Source organism: Thermobia domestica, chromosome 3 (assembly GCF_964235325.1).
Source record: "Thermobia domestica chromosome 3, izTheDome1.hap1.1, whole genome shotgun sequence".
Taxonomy (NCBI): Eukaryota; Metazoa; Arthropoda; class Insecta; order Zygentoma; family Lepismatidae; genus Thermobia; species Thermobia domestica.
The window spans coordinates 267,601,577-267,621,445 of NC_137456.1; the positions used below are offsets into that span (position 1 = coordinate 267,601,577).

Sequence of the window (19,869 nt, forward strand, 5' to 3'; positions counted from 1 at the left end):
GCCTAAACCTCGCGTGCCCAAAACCTCGCCGCCCAAAATCTCACGTGATCAAAACCTCCCCGCACAAAACCCCGTGAGCAAAAATCTCGCTTGATCAAAACCTCGCGGACCAAAATCTCGCTTGGCCTAATACTTGCAGAATGAAACCTTTCCTTAAAATTTACCAAATGCGTTTTTAATATGCAATTCCATATTACGAATAATAATAATAACAATAATAATAATAATAATAATAATAATAATAATAATAATAATAATAATAATAATAATAATAATAATAATATACCAAACATCATGTGTGGGGGCTTTCATGGTGTATTCCCGTTTTTTCCCACTTTCTTCAATCCATCATTTCCTTCATCCTGATTATCTACGTCTCCTTTGGCCTACAGGACATAATCGTGGGACGAAAAACTCACATATTATTTCATACTTTCATAAATATTATTCGATTTTGTTAGAATTTTTCGACACGCGTAGTACGCGTAGGACACGATTACGACTCGCGTAGTTTAGACCAGGTAAGTTTCTGTGTCCAGAAATCAGAATCGTGAGGTTTTGACAGGCGGGATTTTTGGTATGGCAAGATTTTGGGACGCGAGGTATTGGCAAGGCGAGGTTTCGGCCTGGCGCTATTTTCGACAGGCGAGGTTTTTGGCCCGGCGAGATTTGACCCGCGAGATTTTGTCGAGCGAAGTTATGAGCGGCGAGTTTTCGTCCAGGCGAGGTTTTGGTCCGCGAGGTTGTCGCCGCGACGTTCTGGCCTCGAAGTTTTGTACCCAAACCATTCGTGAATCAGAGGGTGGGCTCGGGCCCTACCCTACACTCCTCTTCGGACGCCTATGACTAGAGATGAAGTATTATTAATACACCGCAAATCATCGTTAGTAAGAGATGTCGGTCTGTTTTCTATCTGTCTTGAATTTCTAAAGAGGTGCTCGAACTTCTCTTATATTTAAATTAAGGTATGAGGTTTCCAGAAATAATTAGGAAGAAATTACGTGTGTGCAATGTTACGTGCACAATTGTAATGATAAGTCAGTGTGTTGGAAATATTGTCAAGATAAATAAGTATGCACAAATGTTGATTAAATGGTGACGTGAGACATGTGTCTTCTGGTAGTTACCCAACCTCATTTGTTTATAACATTTAAAAATTTAATATGTTTATAATATCAGTAGTAAAGTTTATCTTTGTGATAGTAAATAAATTCCCGGAAAATGACCATTTTTGGGAATCTTCCCAGAAATTTGCCCATCATTGTTCGTACCCTCGTTACTACAACCATTTTATACAGGAGTCCGATATGCATAAAAACACGCTAAGAGTCAAGATTTCCGATGCTGCATTTCCCGAAAAATTACCTCCTCAAATATAATTCCTTGTTTCCAAAGATTAGACAAAATAGGAATTCCCGTTCTGCCAACAGATAAGATCAAATATGTCCTAGAGGGCCTTTAGGCAAAACGAGAATGTGTCTTTTTAATATTTCTCCCCCTAGTTGGGGGTCTAAGGAATTTATTTCAGGGTTGTTCGAAAATTTTAGGACGATACTGGGGGGATGTTAAGGGTGTAGATAAATCACTATACGTAGCAGAAGTTGGTTCGTGTTTTGCAGAAGACCAATTAAAGAAAATGTGAAATTAGGAATGCAACAGCACACCTCAAAAGTGATTGCTGCCACTATGCAAAGTAAAAGCGGAGAAAAAGACGTATGTTTTTCATGAATTTCTGCGTGGATTCGTATAGTAAAGTTGCACGCAAAGTATTTACCAAGTACGAATACATTAACACGAAATTGTAATAAATAAAATTATTGGGTCTTATGCAGAGTCGCTTTGAACCATGATTAATGTCATACTAAAAAGTTCCAATAACATATGTTTTTTGCAGTAATCAGGCGTTTAATATGACGCTAATCAAAACCTCTGAACAACTCTGCATAAGGCGGATTATGTTTAATTTCGTCGCGATAAGATTCGTGCATTTATTAACTTCAATGATAGTGTTGGACAGAGTTTGAGTGGATCAAGTGAATCGAGCTTTCGGACTGGGTCGTGGGTGAACAGCATGTGACCCACAGCAATTCACCGCCCACCGTGACCCACTGCGACCAACCACCCACCATGACCCACTGCAACCCATCACACCCGCTCACCCATTGGGACTTATCACCCACCATGACCACCTTGACCCACCGACCCATTCTGATATTCCGACCCACTCTGCTCACTGCATTGTAAAGAGCATCTTCTGAACTTACTTTTCTTTCAACCCCGATCTTACTGATATGAACTAAAAACGCGTTTCGGATTGCTTCCAGTTTGAAAGATCCAAACCTTCTGTTGTGTGTGTTCTGTATTGTCAGTGTGTTGGAATTGAAGAATAAGAATATTCACAAGCAGCTGAGGTTAAATTTATATCACGGCAGTCAAGGTGGAGGAAGAAGAGACCGGCGGGTCTTCTAAGCCATGCCTACTTCTACTCCGACTCCTCTTACTACTACTACTACTACTACTACTACTACTACTACTACTACTACTACTACTACTACTACTACTACTACTACTACTACTACTACTACTACTACCACCACCACCACTACTACTACTACTACTACTAGTAGTAGTAGTAATAGTAGTACTATTCATGTTATTTGTTAATATAGCAAAACTGCACGGGTAACGTAAATAAATAATTTTTTGAGTATTATTTCCATCTTATTTTAATGAAAAAATTGTTATGGAAATTTAAAAGATGAAACATAAAAATAAAAAAAAATAGAAATCCTTGAACCGTGTTTGTACCAACGCCAAAAGCAATTATAATTACTAGTCAGTATGCTAGCACTTTCAGCCAAGAAGATTGACAATAGCGGCGGTTTGTTTTCTTCTATATTTACGGTACGTGCCGAGAAACGGATAACTTCAAGTAATCAGAACCACACATTTAATTTGTATGACAAAGGTCGAGCATGATTTAAAAATATGCTTCTGAACACTGGTGAAATTGTCTATGTTTTACTTTCAAAGCGTATATTTCCTTTCCTTTTAGTTTGTTTCTCTTTTCTTACCAGAGATGAGTATCTCTAACATGTAAGTGAAAAAAAAGTTAGGCATTATCGGATATTGATATTTGCAATTCTAACACAGTAATATCTATAGGACATACTGCTACTACTTGAGTTTCGAGACACAGCCTGTGACTTATTAGAGGAGCTAAGTACTGGAAAAAACTACAATTTTAATCACAGTAAAATACAAATCTTATCTAAACTATATATATGAAACTACATGAACGGACCCAAATTAAAGGGGCACTTCCGATTGAGGTGGAAAGTTGGAATTTAGCGTGATTGTAGCTTTCCGAGAATAAGCGACATGAAAATCATCAAAAGTGAATATTTTTATTTTTTAGGAGGTCTATAGGAGGGATGAAGAATTTCCCCATGTTATGTAAATGGGTGTTTTTTTTTTTACCTATAACCTCATGTTTTAGATATTTGTAATTGGAATAAAACCTTGAAATTCTGTATGTTTGTACGTTTTTATTACCGTTAACTAGGTAAATAAGTAAAAGTGAAAATTTCCAAATGTAGAGTGGTTTTATGGAGAACTGAAAAATCTTTCCCATGTTATGTATATGGGACACCTTTTACACCCACAAATTGTTGAGCGCTTCCTGTAGGCTACAATGACGAGACGAGACGAGACATACCACCAAATTGCAAATTACATTTTAAAAATGACACATTAAATTGCATTTTAATATCATTTCAGACTGGCAGCAAAAGCATCGCTATCAAAGCTTTGACTTCGAAGGAAATAGCTCTAATTAGATTTAAAACTGGCACCATAACTTTTCACATTATTTTCGCATTATGAATGCGGACTTCAGTCCGATTTTTGGGAACGACATTCTCACTGGACGTTTTTTCTCAAATAGACTTGGAGAATAATTCCATATCGTTGTATAGAATACGTAGGAAGTCTAAATTTCCCAAGGGGAAAAACAGAAATGGAACAAATGTCACAAGAAACTAATCATTATTTGCACTTGCAGAGAAATGTAAACGTAATCACAACTAGTAAAATTACGATCCCAGCGAAATCACATTTGTACGTCCCTGTTTCAATTCCAAAGAAAAATAATGACGCAGCATTTTACATCACTACTCCACTGCAATCATTGTTAGAACGATATGGATTGACGGCAATGACAATGAAAATACCGAGTAAAGATCTTATATTATAATCTCAAATCCTACAGCACGCATAATAAATTTAAATAAAGGCACATGAGTGGCATATACAGACGAAAACGCCGAAGAAGTTTCTTTTAAAATTGAAGAAGACGACAAGAAAAATATGAATTTAGAACACAAGAAGAGATACAGGAAAGATTAAAACAGACCGCTAAAACGTTCAACATTGACATTTTAATATAAATCCTGATTTACCGGAATACCTGCGTATAGCTGTAAGTAATTTACTATACAAATACAGAGATTTTTTATCATACAGTCCAGAGGATATGTTATTTTATGGGATACGAGCTCAAGTACTCATAGATAAAAGCACATCATTCCATCAGCCTTCCCCACCTATTCCATTATTGATAGGCAGATACAAGAACTGTTAGATGCCTAAATCATAACTGAAACTCAGACGAGTAAGTACTCTTCGCCTCTAATTGCTATCAAATGGCGGAACAGTCCAGAACTCGGACTTGTGTTGAATCTTCATTCATGTTATAGTAACACTAAATAGGGCCTATTTAAGCATGCCATTGTAGTCTACGGAAGATGTTTTGCAAGTTTTAAAAGCGAAAACCCACATTTTAACCTTGGAATATTTTCAATCAAGCTTCCAAATCTAATTGCATTCAAAAACCACTAAATACTTGAATTTGAGGTGAACCATACTCGCAAAGCTATATATTTCTTAGATGCGAATGGAGCATTTCTCAAGCTCCCATTCTTTCACTATCGTAATAAAAATGCTATTAGAAGGGCTTACCAAAACGCATTATCAATTTTGCAAATGACCTCGTGATTGGTTCATATACGTGGGAACAACAACTCTCAGATTTGGAGCTTTTATTCCAAAAATTACCGAAGCATGACTTTTGAGCGAATCCCAAGAAGAAACACTTACTATATAGAAAACTTCCAGTATTAGGATTCGTTGTGTAGGAGAAAAGATAAGCATCTCACCGAAAATAGGAAATAAGATCAAGAATTTTAAGAAGCCTACCACTAAACGAATACTCAGGAGCATGATAGCCTTTGCTCTTATCTTCGGAGTCATATTGAGGACTTCGCGACCAAGATAGAACCGTTTAATCAGCTCCTTACTAAAAATGATAAATTTAAATGGACAGAAAAACACGACGAATTATTTGAGAAGCTGAAAGAAGACATTTTGAATGCCCCATCTCTCTACCATTTTGACGAAAAGTTAGAGATAAGGCTCCATACAGATGCGAGCTCACATCAATCGGGAGGCTTATTACCGTGTTATAAACCCAAACCTAACAAATAAAGAATTGTTTCGTATTGCAGCGATCGTCTTACAAAGACCGAAATCAAAGTACAGTCTGGGAAAAAACTATATCCTATTATTTATGCTCTGGGTAGATTCAGACATTTCCACCTTAATCGTAAATTTAACTTGTTTACGGACGCAAAATGTCTAACTTCTCTGCGTACGCACCCAGACAGGGCAGGAAAATATACATCCTATAAACTATTCTTAGATGACTATAATTTTGATATCTACCATATTGAAGGAAAAAAGCACCCGGCCGATATCATCACCCGCTTAGAACAAAATATTTTTGATACTCCAGAACACACGGACCCACGTCAGGCAACCGTGGATTTATATGCAGACAGGTCCAATTCTCTAAAAGAACCCTTTTTTCAAATGCAACATTCAGAATGTATGAAGAACTTACGGAAAGAACAGCGCAAAAATGACGCATACGCTGACATAATAGCAGTTTTAGGAGGAAGAGAAGCGACAAAAGTTCTACGATGAGAGTAGTTAAGTATTCTCCCTTAAAAGACAACCTACTGTACCGTACACAAAAACATTCAGAACTTGGATTAATTTATCCGTTGTGTATTCCGAAGAGTTTGTCAAGATATTGTTTTGAATCTATTTACAAAGACCCGTCAGCGCCTCATTTCGGGTTTTCGAAGACATATAAGACCGTCCTCAATAAGTACTATAGGCCAAACATGAAATCGTACTTAGCATTTAGAATCAAGAACTGCAGAAACTGTAAATTTCTAAAGAAACTCCCGAAAAAGTCACAAGGAAAACTCCTCCATCGCCTGCCAGGCCTTATAGGAGAACGATGAATGTTTGACGATTTAGGACCTTACCCACACGAAGAAGGGAAATCAAAATACATTTTAGTTGCCTTTGAAACAAGCACTCGTTATATAGTGACGAAAGTTGTTCATAGCATCACGGCAGATACAATCGAACAATTTTTACTGGAAGAAATTATTTTAAAATTTGGCGCCTTTCGCCTCTCTATCTGGACAAACACCCAGTACACAGAACGAAGAAACCTCAAAAACTAACAGAAATATATAATTTTGAATTTAAGTTCTGTCCTGCTTTTAATAAACTGGATATAGGATTAGCTGAGGTCATGAACAAAACTCTACAGAATTCTTTAAAACTTTTCGTCCAACAAAATCATGAAACATGGCCAAAGCTACTACCTAACATCACTTTTGGTTTAGACAGTTTCGCTTAATTAGGAACGAAGAAAACAATCTTCTTTTCAATGTACGGGTACGAATCTAGGACAATCAGTGATTGCAATTTGATGATGTATGAAGGGGTGATATGTTTATGTACTTTATTTACAACTCATGCATATCACAAACACAGCTAATGAACTGTATGATTAAACCCATATTACTGATTCACCCAGATATCATGAAGGAACGAGAGATAAGACTTGACGAATATTGTAGATGTTACTTGCTTCAATTCTTATTTAAAGGTACATGTGTTAATATGATAAATATAACATGCTTTGTTCATATATTAATATACTGATATAATACTTAAATATTAGTACAATGAATTACTTAACTTAATGTCTTTCTGCAGTAATCGTTGCTTGCTGCTAGCTAAACCACATGTTGCTTGCTAACCATCATACTTTGTCTTCGATCACACATAAACTGAGTAACACTCTAAAACACCGTTAAGAACATGTGAATCTTGTATATTAATGAACATGTGTGTTTCTCTAAAACCTATGAATAAATATGCTTTTCTGAAACTATTAATGAATATGCTTGCCTAGTTGCACTTCGCAGCACATTGTCGAATGCACAGACACAACTTGAATAGCACACTGAAGGCACTGTTGCCAGCCAATCCAAACACAACTCACTAAAACTCACCAGAAAAATCACTAAAAGAATCACAAAGAATTCACTAAACCACTAAACTATATACAAAAAATGAAACTAATATGAATAAAAATAATGCACATATTCAAGCTTATCCATCCTCCCCCTCCTTGATTGGACACAATCAATTAATATTCTAGGGGTAAAGGAATTAATTTAGCAACACTGCGCCGAAAAATGCCACCTTTACACTTCACAGTTGCCACTCGCACTAAATTATCACTGCCCGGATGAACTTCTTCAATCACACCTAACTTCCACACTTGAGGAGGAACATTGTCTTCTTTTAACAATACGACCATGCCCGGTTGTAGATTAGGCTGAGCTGACTTCCATTTTCTTCTTTGTTGTAACTGGTTGAGGTAATCTCTTGACCAACGTTTCCAAATATGCTGCTTCATTTGTTGAATCCGTTGCCATCTGCCTAGTCTGCTGATAGGTACGTCCAGTAGATCTGGTTCCGGAAGGCTGGGAAGTGTAGCTCCCATCAAAAAATGTCCTGGACTGAGATACATTGGATCTGTGGGATCATTAGAAATGGTTGTCAATGGTCTTGAATTTAGAATGGCTTCAATTTCAATAAGTAACGTGTTCAACTCTTCGTATGTCAGACTTGCAGTTCCTGCTACACGCCGTAGGTGGTACTTCATGGATTTTATTGAACTTTCCCATGACCCCATGTGAGGAGATCTGGCAGGAATGAATTTCCATTCTAAACCTTCTTGAGCTGAGTATTCCAGGATGTCCTTTCTGTTAGTCTTGGATTCAAAAAAATGTTGCAATTCTCGACTGGCGCCAACAAAGTTTGAACCATTGTCGCTAGAGATAGATAAGCATTTTCCTCGCCTAGCAACAAATCTCTTCAATGCTGCGATGAAGGCTTGAGAAGTTAAGTCTGAAACTATTTCTATGTAAACTGCTCTAGTGGCTAAACAGATGAACAACGCTACATAGACTTTCATTTGAATTTTGCTGCGAATCGTGGGCTTGACATAAAAGAATCCTGCATAGTCAACTCCCACGTGTATAAATGGTCTTGCTTCATTTACTCTCTTCTTGGGTAAGTGTCCCATTAACTGTGATGAACTTGTTGATCTCCACTTGAAACAAACCAAACAATTGTGTACTATTGCCTTGACCATCTTCTTAGCTCTTGGAATCCAATATCTGGTACGCAAAGATGCAATAAGAAGCTGTGGTCCTGCATGAAGCAACCTTTTATGTTCTTCTTTGGCTATCAGATGGGTGAAATGATGACCTGCAGGTAGGATGAATTGGTGCTTGTTGTCGTACTCCAAGTTTGGATGTTCCAATCTTCCTCCTACTCTTAGCATTCCTTCCGTGTCCACAAATGGAAAAAGATCCTTGATTGGACTCTTTGTTGAAACTTCCATTTGTTGCTGCAAGTTCAATATTTCATCATGATAGGTAGTATGTTGTACTATCTTGATACATCTGTGTAACGCTAAACGAAGTTCCGAAGCGTCAAGACTATCGGTTTTTCTTTCTAATTTCTTGGAAAGACAATTATGTTTGAATCGCAAACAATATGCTACTACTCTCAACATTTTGTTTAACGATGAATACCTTTTCATAAAGCTTGTTTCATGAACTGCCACCAAACTTATCACGACTTTCTTCTTTTCTGGAATACTAGCTGGCTCATTTTGTTCTTGACATGGCCATTCCGCTGTGTGAAGAAACTCTGGACCATGCCACCACTCTCGAGACTGAATAAGAGTGTTGGGATCCGCTCCTCGACTAACTATGTCTGCCGCACTTTCTTTACTGGGCACGTGGTGCCATTGATTAATTGATGTGATTCTCTGAATTTCAGCTAGCCTGTTGAATACAAATGTCTTCCAACGATTGGAAGGTGATTTGATCCATGACAAAACTATCGTCGAGTCTGTCCACAGGTGTATACCACTGACCTCTATATTCAATATGGATAGCGTTTTGTCTATTAGCTTCGAAAGTAACAGTGCTCCATATAATTCCAATCTAGGCAAAGTTTGCTTCTTCAGTGGTGCAACCTTCGACTTTAAACAAAGTAAATTGACTTCAATGTTTCCTTGATCGTCTGTAGCCCTGATATACACTACTGCTCCAAAATTTTCTTCACTTGTATCGCAAAACCCATGTAATTGAATTTCCTTAACGTTCTCTGAAGACATTACGTTTCTTGTAATTTGTATCTTCGCCATCGCAGGTAACCAAGACATTAATTGATTCCACTCAACTTGTAGGACTGTGTCTAATGGGTCATTCCGATCCATCCCTGTCTTCCACAACTTCTGTAAGAAATTCTTGTATTTGATGACAATTGGAGCGATTAGACCTAATGGATCGAAGATAGATGACACTATACTGACGACTTGTCTTTTTGTCATTGCAACATTACTTTCTGGTGCAGTTCCGTGTTTACAAATTTTGTTCGAAATTATAAGTTTGTCTGTTAATGGAATCCATGCTATTCCTAAAGTCTTAACACCGTCTTGCTGACCAAGTATGATTGGCTGTTGTTTTTCCCTGAAGTCTTCAGGAACTCCTTGAAGTACTTCTTCTTTGTTAGAACTCCATTTACAAAGCTTGAAACCTGCTCTGCTTAAAATATTAATAAGATCCTTCTGTAGTTTTAAGGCCTTTGACACGTTTGGTACTGATTTTAACACAACATCAATGTAGAAATTGTGTTTTATTACTTCTGCTGCTTCTGGAAATTCCTTGGAATTTTCCTCCGCTATTTGCTTTAGACATCTTGTTGCCAAGAAGGACGCTGACGAAGTCCCGTACGTCACTGTTTGTAACTCATACGTCTGGATCGGTTCTTCTACTGAGTTTCTCCAAAGGATGCGTTGTAAACACTTGTCCTCATCATGAATTAATATTTGGCGGTACATTTTCTCTAAGTCTGCTGTAAATGCAACAGGATACAACCAAAACCTTAAAATAATGAAGTACAAGTCATCTTGAACAATTGGCCCAACTTGAAGAATGTCATTCAAAGATTTGCCATTAGAAGTTTTTGCACTTGCATCAAAAACCACTCTTAATTTAGTTGTTGTACTGTCCATCTTGAATACAGGATGATGTGGAAGATAACAACTGCTGCTGCTGTTCACGTCTTCTTCTGTAACTTTTCGCATGTGACCCAAACTTAAATACTCATCCATGAAGGCGGCATATTGTTCATGAAACTCAGGATTTTGTAGCAATCTTCTTTCAAGCTGCTTAAATCTTTGTAGTGCCATGTTGTAAGACTCTCCTAAAACTGCATTCTCTTCCTTCTTTGGTAATTTGACAATAAATCTTCCGTCTTCATTTCTGGTTGTATTTTGTAAAAAATGCTTCTCGCAATTTTCTTCTTCTGGCGTGTAAATCTTAGTCTGAAGATCTTCGAGTTCCCAGAATTTTCTCAATTGTGTATCCAAGTCTGTCTCCATCTGAGCAAAACATGAAATTACCGACTGGTTGGCTTCTTAAGGTATTGAAGGCATATTTCCGACGACAACGTTTCCTAGCTTCGTTTCCTGCAAAACTGGATAATTTCCTTTTCTAGTCTTCTGGCCTGGCTCGAGGAGACTGTAGAATAACCCCGCACCTATAAGCATGTCTACTGACGACGAGCGATGAAAATTTGGATCGGCTAAGCAAATATCCTTTGGCAAGTTCCGATTACTGTAATCAATATCCTTAGAAGGTATGCAACCTGTAATGTTGGGCAATACTAAACAATCGACCACTGCATTAAAATCACATGTTCTTGAATAAATATGAACTTCAACACTGTACTGAGCTTCGGAAGTTACAGAATTGATACGTCTAATGGGAACACGATTTTTCGTTTTCTTGAGGCCTAATCTATGAACTAAAGCTTCGCTTACAAAATTCGATTGAGACGCTGCATCTAATAACACTCTGCATTGTTGAAAACGGCTTTAGTGTCTGTTACGTTAACTAACGCTGTTGCTAATAAGTCTTGCTGACCATAATTAATCTTAAATGAGCAATAAGAGTCCTGTGGTTGATCCTTAACCTGATTCTGTTCCTTAACTTTAGGTACGTTAGTATTATTGTTATTTGTTTTGCTTGAACTGTCTTTGTTAGTAGCCTCCTGAGTAGTATCTTCATGCAACAGTGTATTATGCTTAAAATTACATTTCTTACAAGTACCTGATTTGCATGCCTTTACTTGATGTTTATTACCTAAGCAATTAAAACATAGTTTATTTTGCTTCACGAGCTCCTTTTTTTGATTAATGTTGGCACTCAGAAATTCTGGACAACGAAAAACAGCATGCGTTTCTTTGCTACGGCAAATATTACATGCATTTGGAAGCACAGTAACAAACGAATTCACTTGACTGTTATTCTTTCTTTTTACTTTGGAATCTACACTTTTGTTGTCATAAGTACTTTCAGATTGAGTAGAACGAATGTTTTCTAACATTTGACAACGACCTTCTAAAAATGAAAATAATTCCGATAACGATGGAAAGGAGTCACTACTTTGCTCAGCTTCCCATTCCCTTTTGCTTGTCGAATCAAGTTTTTCTACTAAATGTTGTGTTAGTAGTGCGTCATGCAAAGGTTTCTCCAAATTCAATACTTCAAGGGCTTGAAAATTACTGCGTGCAGTATTTACAAATTGTCTAATGTCTTTAGCGTTTTCTTTCGTTACTGGCTTGATATTGAGCAACCCTCGCACATATGTCGAAGCTATCAACCGTTTGTTTCGTAGCGTTCAACGAGAAGTTTCCATGCAATTTCGTAATTTACTTCTACCGTTGGCAGATTTGCTATTAATGTAAACGCTTCTCCCTTGAGCGATGTGCGCAAATATTGAAACTTACAAACTGTACTTAATGATTCGTTATTGTGAATAAGGGAAATGAAAATGTCCTTAAAGGCGACCACTCCTCGTATTTCCCGCAAAATATGGGCAAAGAAATTTTAGGCAACTGTACTGAATTGCTAGAATTTGTAGCTTTGTTATTTGCTGTCCCTGAATCCGTTTTTTGTTCAAAACTATCAATAAATTCTTGTAACTTAACCTTTGAATCATAATACAGTTCCTCGAATGTAATTCTGTGCGTGTCTTGTTCACCCGTCTCATCCAAGAGCTCTATTCCTGACTGTATTTCATCAAACTTAATAAAAACCCCTTCAAGTGCAACTAGCCTTGTTCTTGCTTCTTGTATGCTAGGTTTATTTTCATTCTGTAGTTTTTGAAGAAATGTCTGTATTCTTGTTGCCTGACCTTTGACCGAAGCACGTTTCTTAATTAATTGACCCAACTGCACTTCTGCCATTGTTTCAGTCCTTCTTTTTTAACTACACAAAGCGCTGACAATATATTTTTCCTTTTTTACTTCTGAGTGACCTACAAACGTGTAACCTTGAATTCAGCTGGGTTGAATGCACACACACCACTGTACTGATATGAACAGTTCTGTCCTGCCTATGACAGCCAGCACCCACACAAACACACACAAGAACAAAGAATGCAGTCACGTTTCTCGTTCTGATATCCTGTGGACGGAGGACAAAAAAAGTGATGATGTATGAAGGGGTGATATGTTTATGTACTTTATTTACAACTCATGCATATCACAAACACAGCTAATGAACTGTATGATTAAACCCATATTACTGATTCACCCAGATATCATGAAGGAACGAGAGATAAGACTTGACGAATATTTTAGATGTTACTTGCTTCAATTCTTATTTAAAGGTACATGTGTTAATATGATAAATATAACATGCTTTGTTCATATGTTAATATACTGATATAATACTTAAATATTAGTACAATGAATTACTTAACTTAATGTCTTTCTGCAGTAATCGTTGCTTGCTGCTAGCTAAACCACATGTTGCTTGCTAACCATCATACTTTGTCTTCGATCACACATAAACTGAGTAACACTCTAAAACACCGTTAAGAACGTGTGAATCTTGTATATTAATGAACATGAGTGTTTCTCTAAAACCTATGAATAAATATGCTTTTCTGAAACTATTAATGAATATGCTTGCCTAGTTGCACTTCGCAGCACATTGTCGAATGCACAGACACAACTTGAATAGCACACTGAAGGCACTGTTGCCAGCCAATGCAAACACAACTCACTAAAACTCACCAGAAAAATCACTAAAAGAATCACAAAGAATTCACTAAACCACTAAACTATATACAGAAAATGAAACTAATATGAATAAAAATAATGCACATATGCAAGCTTATCCACAATTACAGACTAGTCCTCAGCTACAGATGGAACGAGACCACCTTGTAAGACTAAGAGAAAAAAACACGGCAAAATTTACTAAAGGCTCACAAACAGCAATTGAAGTACTTTGACAAAAGCATAAGCAAGAAACCTTCCACAATGGAGATAAAGTATTAATTCACTTCGCCTTTCGAAGGGTCGTAAAGTCATCACAAAGGACCGACAGGTACTGCGGGCCAGCAACAATACTTTCAAAGCTAAATAATAACCTCTGCCGAGTTCGCGTGCATGGCAATTTCAAGACGGCAGAACAGAATACCTCCACCGAGAAAATAAAACCATATTGTGATGGCAAAGAAACATACAGGAATAACTATGACGAACGGAACAGCTAGGAAGAAGAATAGAAGAGATAAGAAGAGAGGTAAACAAAAATATCATGATTCCACCGGATACGAACCAGCAACACGCTACGAGCACTCTTCATGTTTCACCGGCAGAAGAAATATATATAAAATATATATTTGATTAATTCGTGTGTCAATTTCATTTGGTTACTGTGCAATAGTGGTATGAGATAAAGCCGTGCAATTTGGTGTAACTTTAGACGAAGGACATAAGTTTTGTTTTGCCATAGAAGCATGTCGCTTGTACTAACGATGGAAGAGATATAGGGTCAAAGGTCGAATTTCGATTTTTTCCTTATGGGATTGCAATGGTAAATTCTGAAAGAGCATGACAAAACGTAAATCGAAGTAATAACAAAGAAAAAGCTGTATAGTATGATTCTATGTTGCAAGCCGACCAAATATGCGTCAATCAAGTATCATGGTCAGAGGTCACGGTCAGATCAAGGTCACAGCTCACCTTGAGAAACCATTTGACATGATGAGGTACGGACATTGCGTTGTTTTCAGTGTATTCAAATTGGTCACACCTACTCTGCACACTCCGCGCCACTAAGATCGCAATATTTCGAGCCAACGATTATGGCGGAAGCGAGAGTAGTCAATCAGACGTGCCGGCTCAGACGATGCTCCGTTCTTTTTGGCTTCATTCAGTTAACAGGATGAAGATACATATGGGCAGATCCTCTATTTTATAACATCCTTGATGTGTTCCAATTCCATTTTGTCTTTTCAATATTTAACTAGCGACTGTGATGATGCGATGAGAAGAAGTCTTACGACACACGATAAAAAAGTTTGTCAACTATTATTTTATTGGAATATAATTTCTAATCTTATATAACTTTTGCGATAAAAATTATGTAAAAACAGTGAAGTTATTAATAAATTTGCTATTAATTTAATGAATAACATACTTTCTAACTTTACAGTCCTTACAAAGTATTAAAAATATTAGTCAAGATTCTCCTTAGAAATGTTTATATTGTTAAGTATGCCTGCGTGCATACCGACCAATAGTACATTTTCAAAGGAACTCCTTCCATTGATATTAAAATTAGAAAGAATACGGTGACACTGTAATGAGCTTACTACAAACTTTCCCATAAACTGCATTTATTGATCATTTTCAAAATCAAGCAGTGGATCTTGCACATTGTTTGCAGAAGCTAAAACCATGTAGAAGTAATGAAATATTGGTGGAAAATTAGGCAAAAGAGATAACAAAACTCTGGTTTTCTCTGCTGGAATTAGCAATAATGCACTGTAGCAAACTCGAGGTTCCAAAGTGAGATTCTTTATGCGTCGTCGAGAAAGGTGCATAACACAGAATCTGTCATCAATGAGTGGTGTTTTATAATATAGCTTCAGTGGTTCCTTACGAAAACAACGGAGCCACTCCACAGACTGCCGTACAAATTTTGCTCCCTCATCGTTTGCTTTCTTCATGTGCAACTCAGTTTTTGCCAGTGTGGAAAAATCAAGAAAATCGTCTTGGATCATTTCAATTACTTCAAAAGGATTTTTTCTTGGAAGCAACTCTTACTAATTGTGCCCAGGCATGAGAATGCGAGATGAGCATTGGCATCCTTTTTTAAGTTTTTCGATCTTGCCATGCTCAGAGTCACACTGCATCCTGCTGTGTCCTGGTACGAGAAACTTGTGATCCAAAATGTTTATGTGAGTTCTTTTGGTCGTAAGTGATACACACATTACCACAAATGGAGTGGTTTTATTTTGTCCATAGCAAGAATCACTGTAAAGGACTACGGGATCAATGTCCTTTGGTAAAGCTGAAATAACCTTTGATACACAAGAAGAAATGTTATTTGTCCCTCTTTTTCGTAAAGTTTCATACCACACATAGCATGAGATTTTCTCTTTCTTTAGATTAGAGACGGTTAAGTTATATACCCAGAGTTGTATTTTGTAGAACGCAGTTGATGTTTGTATGCAGGGTATGGGAAGACACTCTTGAAGATCGAAATCAAACACTTTCTCTTCTTTTGCCAGCATTTTACCTTTGATTTTAGTCTTATAAGCTAATTCTGCCTCTATATGATGTTTTCCTGCAGCTTTAATATTTCTTCCTCATCTTCACTCAAAGACTATGTAAGCTTAATTTTTAATGCATCACAAGAATGACATGTGTCCTTTTTTGGGACTTTCAATGGCAATATTCATATTATGGAAGATATTCACAAAAAATGAATAACCAACAGGAATTTGTGTCTGTTCCCTGTTTTTCTCATACACTTCATCTAATGTCGTACACGTTGGTAAGTACTTTTTACTAGTTTCTTTTCGACAATAATGGCTTTCATGTACTGGCAAAGAATTCAGAAAATCACGATTTTTTCTTAATCTGTGTGAGTTTATTTTATTTGCAGGAGAAAGTTTGCCTCGCTTGTCAGGAGTCACTGTGCAACCTGGAGATTTTTGCAATTGTTGGGAAATAAGCCACATAAATTGGCGTCTCTCATCAAACATTTTCAGAAAACACGACTTGCACATTTTACATTCTTTCCATTTACGGAGAAATGGTATTGATAAGTAACTATTTTTTTTTATTTTCGGGCCGCGATGGCTCAGCGGTAGAACGTTGACCTCTGGTGCATAAGGTCCAGGGTTCAAACTCTTCTCCCGCCAAGTGAGCTTTGTGGTGGACAAACACGGTGTGCGTGGGTTTCCTCGGGGTTCTCCAGTTTCCTCTCACCTTCTTCATTCCACCATTCCATTCATCTCATCTTCACGGTCTCCTTTCGCATAGCCGGCATAACCGTGGAACTCAAAGATTTAATTTCATTTTTGTTTTTTTCTGCTTTTCTGGTATGTCTCTTTCTCGAAACTTTCATGCAAGGGCGGATCCAGGAAGGACTTCTTTGTGGGAAGACGTTAGATTGTAATACTGTAACTTAGAGCTACTTTTAAGAGCTCCAAACTCTGGGGTGTATTTTATTTATATATAAAATAAGAAAGTTTTCTCTTCTGAGAGGGGATCACTCCGATTCGCCCCCTGGATCCGCCACTGCTTTCGGGGAACTAAAATCTATTTAAAGCTGACAAAAAACATGATCTACGTTCGCGAGAATCCATTTTGTAATACATATGAAACAAAATCCTTTGCGCCCCTTCACTAATTTGATGTTTTCATTTCATACGTCATTTCCCTAACATAAAATATCTCTCCGTGACATATATTCTAGTTTCAGTTACGTAACGCTATCCTGTATTTCTTGATAGCTTCCTATTCTTTCATATTTTTATATCCTTCCTTTAACACCTTTTCTTGTACTGGCACTCTTAAACTTATTTTCTTCTTGCAGTGTTCTTACCTCCTCAACCATTGGTTCGTAAACAGGATCATTGTCACTTTCCTCACTACTCAAGACATAATACACACTTCCTTCCTCTTCAGTTTTTCTCACAGTGTCATGCTGCACTTCCGAAAAAAAATATTATTTTCGAGGTACGATTGACAGTTCTAATTCCACACTGGATGTACTAGGCTGATGCGTACCTTCACCACTGGTAGGTTTAGTTAGCTTAATTTTTTTAGCCATAAAATTCAATTTTCTTCCAACAGTTGGATTTACTGTAGAAACCAGTGATTCAGTTTTACTTTCTTCATCATGTTTTATTTTTACCATTTATAAAACTTTCCTCCCTCTAGAATACATTGTTGATGCAGTAGGTTTTAGTCCTGCCCGCATTCTAACACAATCAAACTGAATTGGGAAACATGAAGGAATACGTCACTATCTAATCACAACCTGCAGTCAGTATTTTTAATACAAACTCCTCAGGGTAAAAGGTAACAAGTCATCTTATTGCTTTTTACCAGTGTGGAATCCATTGTAGCTTAATTATTCCTTTTTGGACGTTCCTTGTACTTGTTTTTTATTTACATTTATTTGTGTCAAATTAATTTTATTTGGTTAAATTTTAAAAATGCATGTATTTAATATGGAAAATACTGAACCCTAAATCTCGGGAAAAGCGCCACTTAAAAAGGTATTTAAATGCTATGTATTCTAGGAATATATTTGTTCTAATTTCATCTCTCTTGATATAGGAGAGATCTTATATGCTTCTGAATACAAATCTTCACGTACAGCAGCGCAATATAATTGTAGTGTATAATGTATGTTAAAAATCATTTTCAATACGTATAATTCTACTCAACTACAAGTGAAATAAAAACGTCTCAATATTCTTTTGACTAATGGTTTATAGCAGAAATGGTGGTTCAAATTGGATCATTGTGCGCCGTGTATCAGAGCAGGTCTCCCTGACTCAAAGTGGATTGTGGATCAGAATAGGTCGTAGTGGGTCGGTGGGTTAGAATTGATGAAGTTTGGTTGTGGGTCAGAGCGGGTCAAGCGGGGACGGTTGTCGTGGATCTGGGTCGTGTGTGGTCTCTGGGTTGTCTGTCACATATGCTTTGGCCCACGTCATCTCTGGGCCTCTCATTATATTCCGATGCGGATTCGGTATTAATTTATTTTCCCGAAGATTGCAGTAGGATTTTTGAATAGTTCTTACGTAGCCACAACGACAAAATTGTAGGCAGTTAACACTCGATTAATACCATATTGGTAAGATAAAAGAAACCTTGAAATTAATACAACCATAAAAAGTAATGCAGATAATATTTATTAGACACTTTTCAAAATTCGTGTTTGAAATTTTTCTAAGAACGTTCGTTGCCAAATTGAGTTATCCAACTAGATCACACTGTTGTTATAGATTCCTAGTCTTCGTAAAACGCAATTCTTGAATGACAGTGGCAAATTGGACGAAGATGAATTCACTGGAATAATTCCACTTTGATAATGCATAATCTTTTAATATTATTGAAAATTGGGCAACTAGGTCTCAACGTGTAAACCCTAAGCAACTTTGTTCTTCATCCTAGGGTGATACCGTGATCTACTCTTATACCCGGTGATACTCTCGGCTCCTTCTTCTTGACAATAGCTCTTTCTGTCAGCCTGATTCTGAGACTGGGATCCATATTTGTATTTGTATTTACTTCGATTGTTTCTTCTTACATTTCGTAACGTCTTTGGGACACGAGACGGATCGATTTCAAGTTGGGGACTAGGCCATGTCTGTGAAGTGGGGAACGACAGCTCCGATTCGGTAAGACGTCCATCTGGCTTTTCGGCATCGGATTACGAACCCGACAAATTCTCTGGATTCGACTGGTACCAAACCAGCGATTTTTTTATGTGTGAGACCATGAAGCCCAAACGGAGTGGAAAAGAATAAAGGTTTAACTTGAGCCAGGTCGGGTGAGGCCATAAGAACTTATATGGTCCGAGGGAGACTAAGGAGTCTGAACTCACTCCATACGGTCTGTGGCAGACTAAGGAGTGTGATTTTACGTCATGCAGTCTGGAGGAGACAAGGTTCAACTCAAAAGACCAAGAGCTAACAAAATTAATCCTTTTCATATAATTATTTTCGAAATAATTTTCCTTAAACTTCTGGAAAGTGAAAGAAGAGTGAGATCTTAAAATCCTGATCTGTTCTAAAATTTCCTTCAATGCCTTAATCCCGTCTCTTTTGATTTTCCTGGCTTTGTACAATTGTTGCTAACTGTATTTATACTTTACCAACATATACGGAAACGAATAAAGATCAAAATACGCAATAAATAGCACGGCAGTGATTTTTTTAATTGTTAAATCTTATTATATATCTAGGTACAACCGTGGTTTTATACAGATCTGGGATCAGTTCGAGAATATACAACATTATTTCAGATTTAAT

At 37.2% G+C, this 19,869-nt stretch overlaps 1 protein-coding gene across 1 annotated transcript; it reads right to left on the reverse strand.

Annotated features, from left to right (window-relative positions):
* Positions 1–7,573: 7,573 nt before the first annotated feature.
* Positions 7,574–10,891, reverse strand: LOC145682207 (uncharacterized). The gene is made up of 3 exons (XM_081753791.1): positions 10,119–10,891; positions 9,100–10,022; positions 7,574–8,781 (listed from the first exon to the last, which is right to left on the reverse strand). Exons 1-3 carry the CDS (start codon positions 10,889–10,891, stop codon positions 7,574–7,576), a joined length of 2,904 nt encoding a protein of 967 aa, XP_081609917.1.
* Between the last annotated feature and the right edge of the window lie 8,978 nt (positions 10,892–19,869).

What these genes read in the sequence shown, in the direction of transcription:
- LOC145682207 (XM_081753791.1), bottom strand. Translation starts at nt 10,891, where the DNA reads ATGGAGACAGACTTGGATACACAATTGAGAAAATTCTGGGAACTCGAA. An exon ending in AATTTCTACATTGATGTTGT is followed by an intron (nt 10,023 to 10,118) that starts GTTAAAATCAGT and finishes TTGTAAATGGAG; the next exon opens with TTCTAACAAAGAAGAAGTAC. An exon ending in AGAACAAAATGAGCCAGCTA is followed by an intron (nt 8,782 to 9,099) that starts GTATTCCAGAAA and finishes TGGACACGGAAG; the next exon opens with GAATGCTAAGAGTAGGAGGA.